We start from the raw sequence: 19,334 nt of genomic DNA on the forward strand, positions 1-19,334 counted from the left end.
ACGATGTTCTCACTCTCCATGCTATATCCTAATACTTACCTATATAACAACCAAATTTACTTAACAGCTACACTACTTTACTCTAAGTCTTCTTTAAAAGCACAGGTGGTAAGCCATAGGTCAAAACTTCATCTTCGACATAAACTTTAAAGGAGAAACAAAGCAAGTATACAAAACTATATTCTACCTACTAATTAACCTAATCCTAGTAAGTGTGTAAAGTTAAAACAGGACAAAACTTCTGCTATAGTTTGTAATTAATAACCCCAATATAAGACTGTCAAATGTTTTTGTTTCTAAAAGTAAGTTCATTTAAAATGCCTATAAAAACTAAAACTTAAAATGTATCCTACAGCAATCACATTTACTAACATCTACATTATTTATTTTTATAAGATATTTATTATTTTTTTGTTTTATCCCAAAAGGGATTATGAATCATGCATCCCCAAAAGACATATTCTTAATGCATGTCCCTATGGGTGGGAACTCATTTGTAAACAGTATCTTTGAATATGTGAAGATGAGTCAGGATGTAGACTTTTCTGTGAATAGGGTCTTGAAAGATACTATTTAGGAGTGGCCAATCTCTTTGTAAATACGCCATCTTCAACTATCCCGATTTGTATTTGCCATCTCTTTTTGGTCAGGGCCGTAATGGAAAAGAAGGTTTATTTTTCATAGTACATTCTTTTGTGTCTTCCAAATCTTATACAATGTGCATATATTACCTATTCAAAAATAAAATTCAAGGTTAAGTAGAATGCACGCAACCAGGTAAGACACCATTCCAATTGTCCATTGAGGGTGGACTCATGCAGTCAGAACACCTGGGGTCAAAGCCCAGCTCTTCACTTACTACCTGCAGACCTTAAGTACATTATTTATCCTCTCCACCGCAACTTTCTCAATTGTAAAACGGGGATAATGCTAGTACCTTCCTCATAGAGTTGCAACACTGAGATAATACACATAAAGAAAATAGAACAAAGCATGGCACTTACTAAGAGTTTAATAAATGTTACCTTTTCTAATGACCATATTAAATCTATAGTCAAAACACTGCATCTAGAAGAACTAAACCTCAAAGAGACAGATAGTGGTTTACAAGACATTGAAGAGGAGAAGAGTGGGAAGGGAAGAGGGAATTATAGCTTAATGGGTGAAGAGTTTCTGTTTGAGGAGATGAAAAAGGAAGGGAAATAGATGCTGGTGAAGTAGCACAACATTGTGACTACGATTAATACTACTGAACTGTATACTTGGATGTTATCAAAAGGGGAAATTTTGTGTTCTATATCTGTTACTGCAATAAAAAGTTTTGTTTTGTATTTTAAAGAGAGGGCCACAAAGAAATTGAGTTTTATCAAATAACACAGTTAGGGAAGACAGTGTGGGGCTGGGGGTCAGAGGAAATAAAAATCCCTGCAGCTCCCAGTAAGCACCCTTTTCACCTTCCTCCCTCTGTTCTGAGGGAAAGGAGTATTTCTCCATGCCGCAGGTGAGAAGGGAGGCTGGGAGAACACCGATTAAAAGGAGCTCCTTCAAAGGGCACCGAGCACCAGCAACTGCCAATCTCACCAAGAGAGGGGCATTATGGTTCTCTGATGGAAGAACTCTGCACCAATTGTGAAGGAGTCTAGCTCCTCTTCCCACCCAAAGAAAGAGACCTAAACCCAACCAAGCTTCTACAACCATCCACCAATTTATAAGAAATAGAGAAGGTAGGGTGAACAAGGGGAGTCAGCAAACCCTCGAGTGTGGAAACCTTGACAGGACAAATTGAAGTAGATTCTTCAACAAATAGCCAGGCAGGGAGGGGGGAGGGCGGTAGATATGGAGTGGAACCTATAGATTAAAAGAGATTTAAAAGCGATCAACAAATTGCAATACATGGACCTTATATGGATCCTGATTCAAAAAACAAACTGTGAATGAAAAGTGCATATATGTACATATGACATTTCTGAGACAACTGGGACACTGTCTGGATGTTTGGTGATCATATCAAGTATGTTTAGTTGTAACAGTTTGGTCATTATGTCCAAAAACAGAGTCATCTTTTAGAGGTATATACAGAAATATTACAAATAAAGGGATGTAGCATCTGGGATTTGCTTCAAATTACATGAAGGAGGGGGAAGTAGGTGGGAATTAGACGCCTAATTGGCCATGAGTTGACAAGTACTAAGCTGGGTCATGGGCACATGCAAGTTCACTATATTCTTCTATTTTTATATGTATATGAAATTTAAAAAAAAAAAACATTTTTTAAAGGAGAAAAAAATAGTACTGTATAGAAAAAGAAATCTATGAACAACAACAACAAAAAAAAAAACGGTGAAAATTCCTAGATGTAAAAGAAGCAGAATTTCTAAGAATTTTTAACCATGAAAGTGCATAGTGACTTCCAGGAGGGACACAGCAGGCAGCCCATTCCCAAACTCGTTTGCCAGGGACACCCACTCTGCAAGGTGCAGCTCCGGGATCAGTGTCCCCCGAACCACTCTGAGAAATCTCCTCTGGGCAATCTCCCACTTTCTGGAGCAACCCTGTGCATTAAAGGCTAAAGGGACACCACAGGGAAATCTGGGCTATCTATAGGTGGTGTTTTTTGGTTTTCTTCATTCTTCTTTTCTGTATTTTCTAAAATTCCCAAAATAAGCATACATTGTTTTATAACCAGAAAAACAGTTTTCAAAAAGTTACTTTGTTTAAGAATGTTTTGTTTTATTTTCTTTTTTCTTTTTTTTTACCAAAGCCAACTGTACGTGTTTTATATTTTTAGGAGAAGATTGTAGGCAATTAGAGACCACAGGCTTCTATCTCCACATCTCTGAAGAAATCCAGGGTGGGGAGGGAGAGAAAATGTCTTCTCACCTCACCTACAGTAATGGGGATCTATACTGACTTCTCCCCCAGCCATCTGGAAAAGGAAGTTCTAGGGTGGGCTGGGAAATCTCTACAAACCCTAATTTCATCCACCACCACAGCAGCCATGATCTGAAACCTGGGTTTGAATGTGGGGGATTGACCCCAATGCCCAACAGCCCTGGCCAGTTTTCTGCCAATTTGACTGTAAAAAATAAAAATAAAAATAAAAAATCAAGCAGGGAAAATTAAAAGACCTGGAACCAAAAAAAAGTTACCTGGTTAAAAAAAAAAAATAGTTACCAGGTAAAGACTACATAAGGGTCTAGTACTCTATCTTTTTTGGGTACTACAGGATTTCCATAATCAAAGCTATCCCAGGCATGCGAGTCACTGAGTTCCTCTTTGCCCATATTAATTTTTCTGTAAACCTTTGGGGAATCTGTAATTGAGCAGGACTGATATAGCAGACCTCCTCCAATCACATTCAGTATTCTCACCGGAAGTCAAAGGTTTATCTATGTAAGGGGGGTGCAAAGGTAGTTCCGCGGTAGAATTCTCGCCTGCCATGCAGGAGACCCAGCTTCAATTCCCGGCCCATGCACTTCCCCAAACAAACAAACAAGCAAAGAAAGAAAGAAAAAACAAACAAACAAAAATTTAACAAATGAAACGTGACTCCTGCTACACAGCATACGAAAAAAGAAAGGGTTATCTATGTAGGTGTCGGCTACCCCCACTTACACATTAATATTTAAGATCAAAATTTCCTCAGAACCAGTGGAATCCAATATGAGAATTTAAATGATCACTGTGACCCAAAGAATTAAATAAATATTTTCTGTACTTAGAGAAGAATTCCAATTTATAGAGAGAGAAGGAAGAATGGAAATAGAAAATCTCCATTAGGCAAACACTGCAGTACTAATTTCTACAAGTGAGGTACAGATGAATGCTAAAATTAGTATGTGGAACTTTAAAGAGAAACAGGACATTGGCACAGCTGGAAGTATCTCTTCCAAAATTTTTATTAATAACTGAGGGACTTTAACATGTGTCCATAAATTCTTGGATATCCTTCCCTCCAGGAGTTGGAACTTCATTCCCCTCCTCTTGGTTGTGGGCTGGACTTGGTGACTCACTTCAAAGGAGTAAAGTATGGAAAGGGAAAAAGAAACGTGATGATTGAAAACTGCCAGTGAGGCCATGTGATATCAAGAGCCCTAATCTGATGTGGTGAGGAAGTGTGTCACCTCCCTTAGGTACCGTCCCCAAGACCTATGACCTCAGGCCAATTAGGAAAAAAACATCAAAGTTTCTCCCAAATTGAGGAACATCCTACAAAATACCTGACCAGCCCTCTTCAAAAGCTTCAAGGTCAGGAGGAATAAGGAAAAACCAAAAAAAGTCACAGATCAGAAGAGACTAAGGAGACACAATGATTAAAGGCAATGTTGTGTCCTGGATGGGAGGGGGGTCCTGGACCAGAAAAAAAGGACATCAGTGGGAAAACTAGGGAACTCTGAGTTAGTTAATGGAATTGTAGCAATGCTAATTAATCTCTTAGGTTGGGCAAATCTACTGTGGTTGTACAAAATACTAACTGTAGGGGAAGCTGGGTGAAAGCTTCACAAGAGCTCTTTGCAACATCTTTGCAAATCTCCCAAAATTCTATAATTCCTTGAAAATTAAAAATTTTTTTGAAGAGTGGGAAAAAGAAAAGTTCCTCAGAGGCCACTCATGTCACACAGAAGGCATACAGACAGATAGGAGACCTCCAACTACGACAGATTCCACAAGGGTGGCTATCCCGTTTACGTCTAGGATACAACCCACCACCAACCTGCTATGGAGAGATAGAAATCCTTGAAGTCCTTTATCTCCCTGGAGCCCTCGCAGGCTGCAAGGCACTCATAAAAGGCCTTGAAGAAGTCAGGTAGGGCGAGCTCCATGTCCGTGATGGACGTTCTCCAGTTCTCCCCGTTGTACGCCCGCACGGCTCGGATGAACAGACTCTGAAAAGAAAGAAGCCAGTGAAGTTCGCTCCTGGACATGACGGGAGCTCATGTGTCCTCCCAAAGGACGCCACTGCCAACCTCTTTCTCATTCGTTGTGAAGAAACCACACTGACCCATAATTAAATATGCAGTCTATAGTGGTTTACTTTATATCTAGATTTTTCTATCCTGTTTACAATGGGTACACATCTTTCTTAGTTTTCATTCAAGGGAGCAAGGGCTTGATAATAAAATTTAAATTTGAGGCAGAAAAAAAAGACACAACTAGAGTCACAGAGAGCAGGTTCGTGGTTGACAGGAGCAAGGAGGTGGGGCAGGGGCTTGACTGTAAAGATTCACAAGGGAACCTTCTTTGGGAGTGAAAATATTCTGTATTATGATTATGGTGGTAACTCTATGACTGTATACATTTGTCAAAATGCACCAAATTGTACACTTAAAGCTGGCAAATATAATGTAAATAAATTATACCTCAATAAAGTATATTTTTAAAAATTAAATCAAGGAAAAGACAGGAGCGCAAAGCAGGTGCCTGATGCCCCTCTTCCCATCTACCAACAATGAAGTATAATTCAGGAGGGCCATGCATCAAGCACTCGTGACCGGGGAAGGCAACCATGTGCAAGATAGTGGAAATTTCAAGGAACTTCTGCTACATGTTGATTGGATAAGATAAAAGAGAAATAACGAGGGCGAAGCAAGCAGCTTAGCTCAGATAGAGAAATAGAGATCTTGGATACATGTGGAAACCTGCTAACCTGGAGGGGTCAGGACTAGCCTCGAAAGAAGTATGGAACTCTCCATTTGGAGTTCCTTTCAGCTGCTCCAGGATGGGGGATCTGAGGGTCACCCCATGAACCTGGAACTTTCAACAAGGCTAAAGGCCTCAGATAGGAAGTGGATCTCTCTAAACCCCCTGGGCAGACAGCATCCTCCCGAAACAGGACAGGGAGAGAACTGGAGGTGCCGTGCCTGGAGACCGGGCAAATGAGCAGCAACTCCAGGCAGCTGGCTTTGCAGAAGCGGCAGCCCGGCAGCAGCAAGAAGGAAGCCAAACAGAGGAGGGCAGCCCAGCCACACCCAGAGGGCTCCAAAGAGGATAAAAAAGGATAGTTGACTTCCAGTGAAACTCAGTGCACTGACCACAGGTGTGCAGCTCTGCTCCCCAAAGCCTGTGAAAATGAGAATGAAGAAAGAAAAAAAGGCATAAACCCTTCTTATGGGGAGATGGAAGAGGAAAAAGCAGTAAAGTTATTTCAGCAACTTTTGGAAAGACAGCAAGTCAAATTATTGCAGATGGGGGTCCAAAGAGGAAGCGAGCTACATACTCCTCAGTATTTGCAAACACTAGGGACCGCAGAAGGCTGGGGGAGGTTGTGGAACTGAAAGCGGGGCTCAAACGTCTGAAACAGAACACTTGGACTCCTAGGTTCCCTCCCAGCACCACCTGCCCACCCAAGAGATCACATCTTTCAAAGCTTCCCCTTGCCAGGAACTGGTGGTTTATTCTAGAGACTTTACCTCAAAGGCTGAGCAGTCAGGGGCCAGGCATAGCAGAGACCTGACTTAAGGAATGGGCTGAAAACTGAGAAGGAGGTGAAGCTGTGAGACCCCCCGACCCTCTCCCCAGGCTGGCTTTCAGACACCAGCAGACAAAGCATGGACAGCCCACTAACCCTGCAAAAGACTAGAGAATTCTTCCCTGGGAAACTGAAGGCCCCTTCGAAAAGAGACTTCTGCACACTCTATTTGAAGTTCCCTCCTGGTAAAGAAAATTGAGCTTGCGTCTGATTATGCCATAGAAAGCTCTAAGTTAGGCCTTAGGATATAATGATTCCTTGTGGATCCTTGCACTACACCTCCGTTTTCAGCCCCTGTTTTACTTCAGCCTTCCTTGGTTCCCATGCCCGTGTCTGAGCTTCTCAGGGCCTAACCATAGTAAAAGCTCTTAATGGTTAAATCTTTAGTGGTGTTGGTATAATTCGTCAGAATTCCCCTTTGCAGATACATCAGTTTCGGGATCCTCTACTCTGAAAGTCAGTTCTCCTTGCACCCAAATTCCTTTTCCACCTTAATATCTATAATATATGTTATCACTTGAGGTTACAAATGTCTCCTCCTACTTTCACCAAGGATGGAAATTTCTGTTTCTGTTTCCTGCATTCCTGGTCATTTCGGGATGATTTCCAAGACATGTCTTTACTCTGCCACCTTAACACGGAACCATCAAATGGATGTATTTCTAAAACGTAGTATTTAAAGAGAAGGTGGCTTCCTGGTGCCTGCCCATGCAAAAAAAAAAAAAAAAACTAAAAGAGAAGGTGGCTTTAAAATCATCAGGGAATATAAAAAGTCATTCTTAAATGGATCAGCTTTGCTTTAAAAACCCCATCATTTTTACTGTCATAATATTCATAAAATGTCACCCAAATCACCAGAGGTCCTTAGATGCTCATAGCTGTTAACCACGACATACTTCCTTAATGACTCACATTGCAACTAACTGCTGTGTACAAATCCAAACATACCTCATATGACTTGGTCTCCAAGTCGTTAATGTAGTCCTCAGCACCCGGCAAGCTCTTGTAATAGGCCATGTTTCTCTTCATCATTTCGTCATCAGGATGCTTCAGTAGAAACGTGTGTGCAGCTGCGATGGCTTTTGGAAGATTATTTGCCTAAATACAAAGAAGAAAGATAAAAGCTACTTAGTGGATGCTGTGCAGTGATATTAGCAAAACAAAATGTGTATTCAGCCTATCAGCACCTTTGCATTCATTCAATGCTTCCAGCCAGGGGCTCAAGACTTAGCCCAGCCACTCTAGGTAAGAGTCATTTCCCTGAAGGGAACTGTTTAGATGGCCTCTCTGCCCTTTCTGATCCCCTCTCTACCATCTCCAACCTGCTCCATGCCCCAGGAGGCTGGCCTGAATGGACGTAACAATGGAATTCCTCATCTTTTGGCTTCTACCGGGTTCACCAATAAGGACCCCCAATAGAAAACTGAAGAAAGGGATGGGCTGGGCTATTTGGTCTCTGGCTTTATTCCAGAACAGTCTTCTTGGGCTCCTGTGTCCCTTACCTGAAGGTCACAGCTCTCTCAGGGGGGCCCTCTCCACATAGTCTCTCTCCGTCCATGTTCAAGTAATTGCTCTTTCCTGTGTCCCTTTTGGCCTACAGATGGTCATGCCAAATACTAACTAGCTCTGGGGCATGGCATGATGCCTACACCCTGTACACACCTCAGTAAATAACCACTTCGTTAGACTCTCCTCACACCACCCAGTATGACTGTGCTACATCTTTTCTGCTAGTACTCTAAACAGTATCTTAATGTTTTCCCAAATCCCTCACAGAACCTTCCCACGCATTATTTCTTCTGCTCATAGTTTTGATGACTGCCACATTTCCTCACTTATTTAATCACTGAACAAATATTGGTTGAGTTTCCATATGCTAGGCTGTTCTAGGAAGTGGGTCAAATGGGGAAAAAATCCCTTTCTTGGTGAAATGTACATTCTAGTAAGTTCTCCCTGTCTCCCAGCAACCTCAACTAAGAGACTCTTTGGCATTCCCCATGTCCTGTCTTCTCCCTTTTCACACCACACTCTGTTAACGTGTCTATCTCCTTGGAGGACCCAGATGTGTACTCCTCATGTCTGGATTCCTGGTGTCTGTTCAGTACCTAGGACAAGGCAGGACACCATAAGTATCGTGCTTTGAACACAACAACATTATGACTACACACTATTTTGAGGAATTAATTTACTCCTTTCCCCTCTGTTTTGTCCTTTCTCTTCTCCTCACTTAAGTGGTAGCCAGATGGTTCTGAGTTTCACAGCCTCAGGGAGGTAGGTGTCAGGTCAGAAGGCAGAAATTATCTGTGCGACAGAAGTCCTGTGCTCTTGAGAGAACTTAGCAGGCTTGAGGAGAGGGGGACATGGAGGTAGAAAGCTGGAGGAAGAAGCTGACTGGCCTGGAAGAAGAGGAAGAAAGAGGGAATTCCTTAGTCCAGGAGACCCTTGGGGTCTATAGGAGTAGTAAGGCATGTGGGCTCTGGAGCTTCGGGCGTAGAACCGTTGTAAGCAGTTCCCAAGAGGGTGCAAGGTCTCAGACAGGAACGGTGCATGGGGGCCTCACGGGACCAGGCAGATAGGGAAGCGCCCCTGTGCAGATACACAACCAACAACCAGAAGACCCCCACACTGAGGGCCTGGCTCTGGCCCTCCCCCAGAATCGTGGCACAATCTGGGAGGGGTGGGGGAGATGCCTGCACCCGTGTAAACGGACCACCCCAGCCTATCCTGGTCACTGGGAGCAGGAAATCAGGGGATTCGACTTGGAAGAGGAATTTAACTGGATATTTGGTAGACTCCTGATTTCTGAATTTCTGAGAATCACAAAATAGTGCATATCTGTACTGAATTGCCCCAGAATCGTAGCCAAGTCATTCTGAGTCAGTGGTGTTGGCCCTGTTGGAGAAATGGCAGGGGGTATGAGGGCAGACTCCCAGATGCCAGTACTGATATTTTGGGGATGCCTTAGTAGGAGTTCTACAGAAATACAGAAAGCTTCACACTTCTTGGTTAGGGATTTTTTCTCATCTGGCAACGAGAAGGAAGTAAGGAGGTGTGAATGCAGCCTTTTAAAGTTTAGCCAGTGAGTCACTGGAGCTGAAGGGATACAGATTGTGCAACAGGACTAATTATAAAAATTCAGAAATGGATAGCACACTACTACCTAACTGTAATACAATAATGTTAGAACACTGAATGAAGCTGAATGTGAGAATGATAGAGGGAGGAGGGCTGGGGGCACAAATGAAACCAGAAGGAAAGACAGACGATAAAGACTGAGATGGTATAATCTAGGAATGCCTAGAGTGTACAGTGATAGTGACTAAATGTACAAATTAAAAAGTGTTTTTGCATGAGGAAGAACAAAGGAATGTCAATATTGCAGGGTGTTGAAAACAGATGGTAACTGTTTTAATACTTTAATACTTTATTTTAATACTTTAACTTATGTTTGAGACAAAAGCAAAAAATGTTTATTTGGTACAAAATTTATATTTTGACTAATGCATCTCCTAACATAATTTATATGGACAGTTTAATTGAGCACCATAAGTGCATGGAACCTTGAGTAGGGGCATGAGATTTTGTAGGTTTGTCCAGAGTGATGCCCTGATAAATCCCAGAGTGATTTGAACAGTGAATTAAAAAGTATTTGCAAAGTCCCCTTGAGGGAATGGTGAGGAAGAGGGAAAATTCAACTTCTCCATGTAGAGAAAGCCTGAAATTCTCGCAAGCAGTAAGGACAGCAAAATCAATAGGCCAAACCCTCAATCTTGTTTTCTTTTTTTTTTTTTTCTTTTGCATGGGCAGGCACCAGGAGTCGAACCCGGGTCTCTGGCATGGCAGGTGAGAACTCTGCCTGCTGAGCCACCATGGCCCACCCCGAACCCTCAATCTTGGGGGTTGTTCATATGAAACATCCCTGCAAAAGATAGGCTAAACCTACTTAAAATTAGGCCTAAGAGTCACCCTAGAGAACCTCTTTTGTTGCTCAGATGTGGCTTATCTCTCAGCCAATACAGCAAACAAACTCACAGCCCTCCCCCTCTCTACGTGGGACATGACTCCCAGGGGTGTAAACCTCCCTGGCAATGTGGGACAGAAATCCTAGAATGAGCTGGGACTCAGCATCAAGGGATTGAGAAAAACTTCTCGACCAAAAGAGGAAAGTGAGAAATCAGACAATACAAAGTGTCAGTGGCTGAGAGATTTCAAGTAGAGCACAGAGGTTATCCAGGAGGGTATTCTTATGCATTATACAGATAACCCCTTTTTAGTTTAAGGTGTATTAGAGAGGCTAGAGGGAAGTGCTTGAAACTGTAGAGCTGTGTTCCAGTAGCCGTGTTTCTTTAAGATGAATGTATAATGACATAGCTTTTGCAAAGTGACTGGGTGATTGTGAAAACCTTGTTCTGATGCTCCTTTTATCTATGTTATGGATAGGTGAATAAAAAATATGGATTAAAAATAAATAAATAATAGGGGGAACAAGTGTTAAAATAAATTGGGTAGAGGAAAATACTAGCGGTCAATGAGAGGGAGGGGTAAGGGGTATGGTATGTATGAGTTTTTTTCTTTTTTCTTTTTATTTCTTTTTCTGGAGTGATGTAAATGTTCTGAGAAATGATCATGGTGATGAATATACAACTAGGTGATGATACTGTGAGCCACTGATTGCACACCAAGTTTGGAATGTTCATACGTTAAAAATGTTCATGTTGCATGTTGATTGGTTTAATTAATAAAAATTTTAAAAAACATTTAGCCAGTGAAATTAGAATTCGCTGATTCCTAGAAGAGCATCTAGATAGAGGCACAGAGTAGGATTTTTTTTTTTTTTAACATGGGCAGGCACTGGGAATCGAACCTGGGTCTCCGGCTTGGCAGGCGAGAACTCTGCCTTCTGAGCCACCATGGTCCGCCCCAGAGTAGGATTTTCAAGGCTCCTAATTTAGGATATGAGATTTTTAAAAAGTGGAACCTCTTCCTGAAGAGGACAGAGTAGTCTTGTTCATTTATTCAGCCTCTACTGGCAGGAACAAGATTTTGCTAAATCTTGGCAGCAAAACCTCTGACAGACCCCAGGCAGGTTCTGCAGAGGGTTGGTAGAAGCATCCACCTTTCCATGGGCTCCTGAGAGGTTGTCACCTGCATGAGACGACCCCAGCTACCTGCCAAACGAGCTACCCCAAAATATGCCTCTCTGTGGTGGCAGGCCCTGTGGCTTGGGGAGATCAGGGTCCATGTCCAGGCAAGAGATACAGTAAGAGCACCTGCGAGACACAAAAGGACCACTATTATATGGTCTCACTAAGATGAACTAATTATAAAGAGCACATTCTGGGAGTTAAAATCTAGACCATACGTTACCAAGGGATAGAAAGAGGATAGACAGTGGGAAGATGATGCTTAAGGGGTACAGAATGCTTAATAACGTTGATTGTAAATGTTCATAAATGGATAGAGGGATGGTAGCACAATACTGTAAGTGTAATTAATGCTGCTGAGAATATCGTAGAAACGGAAGTCTAGGGTCTCGTGTGTCATTAGAAGAAAAGGTAGAGGATAAAACATGGGACTGAATAACTTAGCAAAACCTATTATGGATGATGATTGTGGTTAATTGTATAAATATAAAAAAGTTCTTACATGAACTAGAACAAATGTATATCAATATTACAAGGTATTAATAATAGGATGGTATATGGGGGAAAAAACAATTAAGGCCAACAATTAACGGTAACATTGTAATATTGTTTCATCAGTTTTAACGACGGTACTATACCAAAGCTAAACATCAATAATATGGGGGTATATGGGGTATGGGATTTTTTTTTTCCAGAGTAATGAGAGTGTTCTCAAATTGATTGTAGTGGTGAATGCATAATGATGTGATTATACCAAGAGATACTGACTGTACACTTCGGATGGATTGATGGTGTGTTACTAAAACTGCTAAAAAAAAAAGATCACACAAATAGCAAACTCAAAAAAAAAAAAAAAAAAAAGAGTGCCTGCCAGCTCTGTCCAGCTCCGAGCATGACAGTCTTGAAGGATTTGATAAAGCACTGGAGCCCCCTTTTGGCTTGGCCTGTGGGGAAGACGGGCATTTCATGCAAGATGGCAGCACAGAAAGAACCCACAGTCCGTATGTGGAACCCAAGGTGGGCTGGGGGGGGGAACCTGCCGTGAGCTCCAAGCCTCGACTTTTCACTCCGATAGTCTTTACACCATCCTTGTTCCCATGTTCAGCTCAGTCATTTCCTTATCACTGAGACAAAGAAATGCTTGACTGCAGCTGAGTCTGAAAGGCACGACCTTTACCCAAGTCTTGCCACGGCAAGGAGCACCATTCCCAGCCTCCAGGACCAGGTAGGACCTAAGTGCCTGTCACTTACCATTTTCTCCCCACCTACAACACAGTTTGAAAATATAAACATCACAGATGAAAAAAATAAACCATCAACGGCGGGCAACGGTGGCTCAGTGGCCAAGTTTTCGCCTGCCGTGCCAGAGATCTGGGTTGGGTTCCCAGTGCCTGCCCATGTAAAATAATAATAATAATAATAATAATAATAATAATAAACCATAAAACATTACCACCCAAAATCACTTTTTCAGTTATCTCATCAGTTGAAACAATTAAGTGAACATTCTGGCTTAATAAAATTCTTAACTTTTTTGTGCCCTGTAAGAGATATCAAAATACTAAGACAGGTGGTAATGTACTGACTTTTAAATAAGGGATTGTTGCAAAATTTATAAAGGGTTTTGAAGAGGAGGGTGAACATCCTAACCTCCTGAGGCTGCCAAGTTGGAGAAAACCCATGTGTTATGGTCACCCCAAGTAAAATGCTTTTCTCCTATCATTTATTTCTAATTCATATGTACATTAAAGAAATCAGCGCTTCAAGTATTCTGCCAGTTTAAATAGAAAATGTTTTCCCCTTGATTATGTGACTCAAATCTGGTTCAAACTGTCATTGTCTAGAACTGTGCAGAATTAAATAGGTCATTTATAGCTTAAAACATAGTGTGAGCATGAGCCAGCCATCATTTTTCAAAGTCCCGGAATTTTATTAATCTTATGCCCTAGTTCTATTTTAAATCTGCTTTTTATTGCCAGGACAAACGTTCACAAAGCTGATACTTTACAAAAAACTGTAACGACTGTACTAAGCATAGAAATAATCCAGTGTTTCTCCTATTTGGAGTTTTGAGTTATTTTTTTACTCATAACAATGCAACATACAGGTCTCAGAGGAAATATGAGAAACAGATCCTGCAGCCCAAAGAATCAAAGCAAAATTTAAACAAATTTCTACTACCTTCAGAGTCTGGGATAGACCATGGATCTATTTTCTGCTGTTTTTTTTTGGGGGGGGGGGAGTGAGAACCTAAAGAGCTCACCATCTCTATTTTAATAATCAAAAGAGAGTCATACTTGTTTAATTACAAATAATTTCATTTGAGATTGAACTATTCATGGAAACAAAAGCACTACAAAGACCACAAACTACGAAGAACATGGCCAAGGCAGAACTCAGGATAAAGATTACAGCCTTAAAAACATGTTAGAAAAATAATAATAAAAATAAGTAGAGTCAACTCAGGGAGTGGAGTAGAGTTAGATGATGGACAGGAATTTTGTCTTTTCTTCTGTGCACTTTTTTTTTTAATGTTTTCTGTTTGTTTGTTTTTTTGCATACTTTGTGGTAGGGGTCACATTTCATTCTTTTCCCTATGACAATCCCATATTCGCAGCACCATTTGTTGATTTTTCTTCTCTCTTTTTTTTTTTGAGCACATGGGCTGGGAATTGGACCCAGGTCTCCCTTATGGCAGGCAAGAATTCTACCACTGAACTTTTAAACTTCTTTTATTGTAAAACATATATATAAAGGAAAGAAAAAAAAACAATAATTTTCAAAGTACACTTCAACGAGGAGTTATAGAACAGATCCCAGAGTTTATCATGAGCTACCATTCTGTCATCTCAGATTTTTCCTTCTAGCTGCTCCGAAACACTGGAGGCTAGAAGGAATACTAATATAGTAGTTCAGTAGCCATACTCATTTGTTATGTCCCATTTTCTCTGTTAACCTCCTTCTCCTTTAATCCTTCTCCCAATCTAGAGGGATCTTTGGGCAATGCCCATTCTGACTTTTTCATGTTGAGAAGGGGATTCACACTAAAGAATAGGGGAATAAAATTAACTGATAATCCTGGAGAGGCTGGTCCCTCTGAGCTTCAGGATTAATTTGACCTAGGAACCCTCAGTGAATTGTACGTTCCAGGAAGGCAAACCTAGTGCATGAAACCTTTATAGAGTCTCAGTTCCAGCCCTAGGTGTTCTTAAGAGTCAGCAGGAGTGGTGTTGGTTGGGATTAGGCAATTGGCACTATCTAACTGAAGCTTGCATAAGAGTAGCCTCCAGAATAGCCTTTTTTTTTTTCTTTTTTTTTTTTTAACATGGGCAGGCACCGGGAATTGAACCCAGGTCTTCTGGCATGGCAGGCAAGCATTCTTGCCTGCTGAACCACCATGGCCTGCTCCAGAATAGCCTCTTGACTCCATTTGATCTCTCCTGGCCACTGATCCCTTATTTTATTATGCTTCTTTTCTCCATTTTGGTCAGGAAGGGATTGTCGCTCCCCATCCCACGGTTGGGGATCCCTAGGAGTCATGCTCCACGGTGCCAGGGAGACTTTCACCCCTGAATGGCCTGGACCATGTAGCAAGGATCTATTTTTGTAGTCATTAAAATAATGCAAAATATATTCCTTAAAAAAAAGTTTGTTTTCAACCAGAGAAACTAGTAATTAGACTTGAATAAAGAGGGCTCTCTTTGCAAAATCCTCTGAAGATCCGCCATGTGAAAGACTCTATTTCAGTAAAATAGGGAATTTAGCCCATTCTGAAAACTTGTGTGTGTCCACAGTAAGGGCTGTGAGCATAGAGAACAGGAGTTTGTGGCTGTTTCTAGCCAGCTATCACCAGCAGAATCGAAGCAGTCATTAAAAAGGAGGAAGACAACTGTGTTAAATTCTAGATGAAGACAGGCAGCTAGAGTGACAACGCTGATGAATCCCAGGCCACAAGTTCTGCTCCCCTACGGGGGACGTGTCCTCTGCCCTCCCTGACCCTCCCTGGCCTCAATTTCCTCTCCTCAAAACGGGACTAGCTTTGTTGGCTGTGCCCTCTTATTTTTATATAGGTCTAATATCTGATAGGTGATAATTCTTATAAAGTAAAATGCTCTACTAATATTACACATATTTCAAGCTTCTATTTAAAAACAAGTATAAGACAGGAAACAAAAAGAAATTCCTATACATAGTTTTTGCTTGACTGACCAATATAACCACTGTGTCATGGTAGCTGCTTTTGAAACAAAGAACTTTTTGTGAAATGCTGGCTTTATGTATATCTCAGAATGAAAATTTAATAATGTGTACACATGCCTAAAACAAGGGGAGGCCTAGCCGACTTCTCAGGTCCCTTTCCGCTCTATTATCACTCCTCCCTTGAGAAAAAGGGATTTTAAAGGTATATTCAGAAAAGAGGCACCTGCCCGCAAATAACAGGTAACATTTACCAAGCATTTGTTGGGTGCCGAACACTGTATGTATTTTCGATCTTAGAACCTCAACCCTTCAAGAAAAGTATTTTCGCATCTTCTTAAGCTGAAAAGAGGGGAGCAAAATGTGGAGGCGTCTTTTGAACGACGTGGGACGCGCAGCACTGGGCGGGAGAAAGCCGAGTCAAGACAGGGTAGTGGACCGGAGCCCAGGGTCGAGAGGAGGGGCCTGGGCCGAGGGGGCGGGACCTGGGCCGAGGGGCGGGACCGGCTGGGAGTTTGCCGAGTGGAAACCCCGCCCGGCAGCGCGGAGTCAGCCTGGGGGCGAGCCGAAGTCTCCAACCCGGCCTCGACCAGGAGTCGGGGCCAGACTTCACAGACCGCCTCTGGAGGTGGGACCTAGGCTTAGGGGCGGGGCCTGTGGCGGGCAAGTAAGTGGGGTGGGGCTGACTTGCCTTGAAGTAGGCGAACTGCAGGAACTTGTAGGGCTCGCGGCGCTGGAATTCGGCCAGTACTTCGCGGCTGGGCTGCGACTGGCGGAAGGCAGGCAGGCCCTGCTTGCAGCGCTTGAGGCAGTGCGCGCGGCGCAGCAGGCCCCCGAACAGGCGCAGCTCGGGATAGCGAGCGAGGCCGGCGGCGGGTTCGGGCTCGGGCGCCACGCTGCAGTTGAGGTGGCAGAAGGCCTCGCTGTCGCGCAGCAGACGGTGCAGGCGCAGGCTGATCTCCAGGTAGCCCACGCTCTCGGCCCAGTGCTCGCCGCTGTACTGGTCCAGCGCGTGCCGGTACGCCGACTCGAGTGGCATTAGCTCGTCCCGCGGAAAGCTGCGAAAGCTGTAGCGCTCGTATTGGGCGCGCCCCGCGCGCAGCACGCAACCCGCGCACAGCAGTGCCAGCAGCGCTGCGGCCGCCCGGCGTCCCGGTCCCATCGTGTCAGACGGAAGGAAGGAAGAAAGGGGAGGAAAAGAAGGAGGAGGAGGACGCGACAGGCCGAAGGCTCAGGAGGCGGAGTTGCCTGCCTCAGGCCCGCCCTGTCCAACGCCCCTCCTCATCCAGCTGGGGGGCCCGGGCAGAGCTGCCCCGGCGGAGAGGGATTTTGGGGAGGGAGTGCTGCCTATTTTCGGGGCTCCCCTGTTCTATTGCTTGGGGAAGGTGATGTTGCAAGCCAGACGCGGCCCTAATGGAGCGTAGATTAGCCCTACTTCATCTTTAAAATCACTTGGAGGACTTGTGAAAATTTTATCCTTCTGGACAGCCAGAGTTTCTAATTGAGCAAGTCTGGTGTAGGGGCCTGCGAATTTACATTTCTAACCAGCTCCCTGAGACTGATACACAGGTGGACATAGGTCCACGGCCTACACTTTGAATAGCACTGCCATCGACCTTACATTTCAGTTAAAATGAAAGACAATAGGTAAATAAAATTAAATGTCACTAGCACTTTGAAAACAATTTAGCTAGTCAACTTGGTGCATGCACGCGCCTATGATTCCAATCTTCAGAGTATGGTCGAGAAACTTGCAAGTGTGTATCAAAAGGTAAGTATGAAATTTCAAAGACAACACCGGGTTTGGTTTTGTTTTTAATACTTTAAACTTCTTAAAGAAATTTCATTGTGGTAATGTTGCCATTCAAAAGTGAGTCCTTTCTGATGTGCACCAGAGTCAATTAAGTGACACTGAGATTTTGAGAAGAGTTTATTCAGCTAAGACTAGCCTCAGGGAGACAGGAGGCCAGTTCCTCAAATTGTCTCTCTGAATTGGAGAAACTTTTTTATAGCATTCAAACAAAGGCAGGCAGGTTTAGATGATGAGATTAGAGATAGTCTAATTTCTCTGGGTATACACAGATTGACTGCATACTCAGCTCTTTTGAAGTTTATGGTTTAAGCTATTATACATGTCAGGCATTGGCCAACTCTGATTAGAATTGGCTTGAGTAGTTGTGGGCTGACTCATGTTATTTCATTCATAAACATTGAGGGACTATGCACAGAAGTATTAGACTTCAGGGTTACAAAACAGGATAAAGGGATACATGCTGGTGCAGTCATGAGTTATCTCGTCATCTGCCCAGTTACAGGATGAAGACTGTGAAGTTATAAAGTATCATCATCAAAGAAACAAGTCACCTGCGTTAAAGTTCAGTGAGTTACAATAGTTACAGATAATTGCTTCTAGCTACATCACAAAATATAAGAAAGCTAGAAAGCATTAGATAATTCAGTAACTATATTTGTTAGCACTTGGTTACTGTAACATACATAATAAAGTTTGCCATCTTTTTAAACATTTTTAAGTGTACTATTCAGTGGCATCAATTATATTGATGATGCTGCATAATCATCACCACCATTCATTACTAAAAACTATATCACATCAAGTAGAAATCTATACCCATTAAGCAATAACTCCTCATTGTCCACTACTCCCAGCCCTTGGTAACCTCCAATTTTTCTGGTTCTTTGATAATCTTGTTCTGAATGTTTCATGTAAGTAGAATCATACAATATTTGTGCTTTTGCATCTGGTTTATTTCATTTAGCATAGTGTTTTCAAGGTTTATCCATGTTGCAGCATGTATCTGAACTTCATTCCTTTTTATGGTTGAACAACATTTGATGGTATGGCTTGGAGCTGCATACCCCAGAAAAGCATAATCATAATCTGTTCCCATGAATGTGAGCCCAAAGAAATAGGACCTTTAGATGAGATTACTTCAGTTTAGGTATGGCCCAACTGAAAGAGATTGGGTCTTAATCATGTTACTGGAGTATTTATAAGCAGAAATTATTGTTATTTATAAGAAGAATGAAATTCAGACACAGGGAGGAAGCCATAGGAAGCAGCCAGAAGCTTGAAGTCAACAGAACCAAGAAGCCAGAAGAGGCTGCCATGTGCATTGCTATGTAACAGAAAAGTCTAGGAGCAAGGATTGCTGGCAGCCAGTCCCAAATGCTATAGTCTTCTGGGAGAAAGCACTGCTTTGAAGCCACCTTGATATTGTTTACTTCTCCTAGCCTCAGAACTGTGAACCAGTCAACTCCTGTTTAAACCAACCCATTTCATGGTATATGCTTTAGCAGCCAGGAAACTAAAACACATTGTATGTATGTGCCACATTTTGTCTATCCATTGATCTGTTGATGGACACTTGGGTTATTTCTTTAAACTTTTCATTTTGAAATAATTTACAGAAAAGTTGCAAGCATAATACAAAGAACACTCACATACCCTTCATCCATATCCAGATTACTAACACTTCCTTCCTCTCTTTGCATCCGTCTATCTA

General features: G+C 42.4%; 1 protein-coding gene across 2 annotated transcripts in view; it reads right to left on the reverse strand.

Annotated features, from left to right (window-relative positions):
- CRTAP (cartilage associated protein) overlaps window positions 1–16,981 on the reverse strand; it is a 42,753-nt gene extending 25,772 nt beyond the window's left edge. The window contains exons 1-4 of one of the 2 annotated variants that reach the window (XM_077129893.1): window positions 16,502–16,981; window positions 7,418–7,567; window positions 4,715–4,886; window positions 3,120–4,012 (exon numbers count right to left, since the gene is read on the reverse strand). In XM_077129893.1, coding sequence (XP_076986008.1) covers window positions 3,777–4,012; window positions 4,715–4,886; window positions 7,418–7,567; window positions 16,502–16,972 — 1,029 coding nt within the window. In that variant the 5' untranslated portion in view covers window positions 16,973–16,981 and the 3' untranslated portion in view covers window positions 3,120–3,776. Of the gene's footprint in view, window positions 1–3,119; window positions 4,013–4,714; window positions 4,887–7,417; window positions 7,568–16,501 lie in introns of those variants that run through there. The other variant, XM_077129891.1, reaches the window with a different exon arrangement.
- Between the last annotated feature and the right edge of the window lie 2,353 nt (window positions 16,982–19,334).

This window comes from Tamandua tetradactyla, chromosome 15 (genome assembly GCF_023851605.1).
Source record: "Tamandua tetradactyla isolate mTamTet1 chromosome 15, mTamTet1.pri, whole genome shotgun sequence".
NCBI lineage: Eukaryota > Metazoa > Chordata > Mammalia > Pilosa > Myrmecophagidae > Tamandua > Tamandua tetradactyla.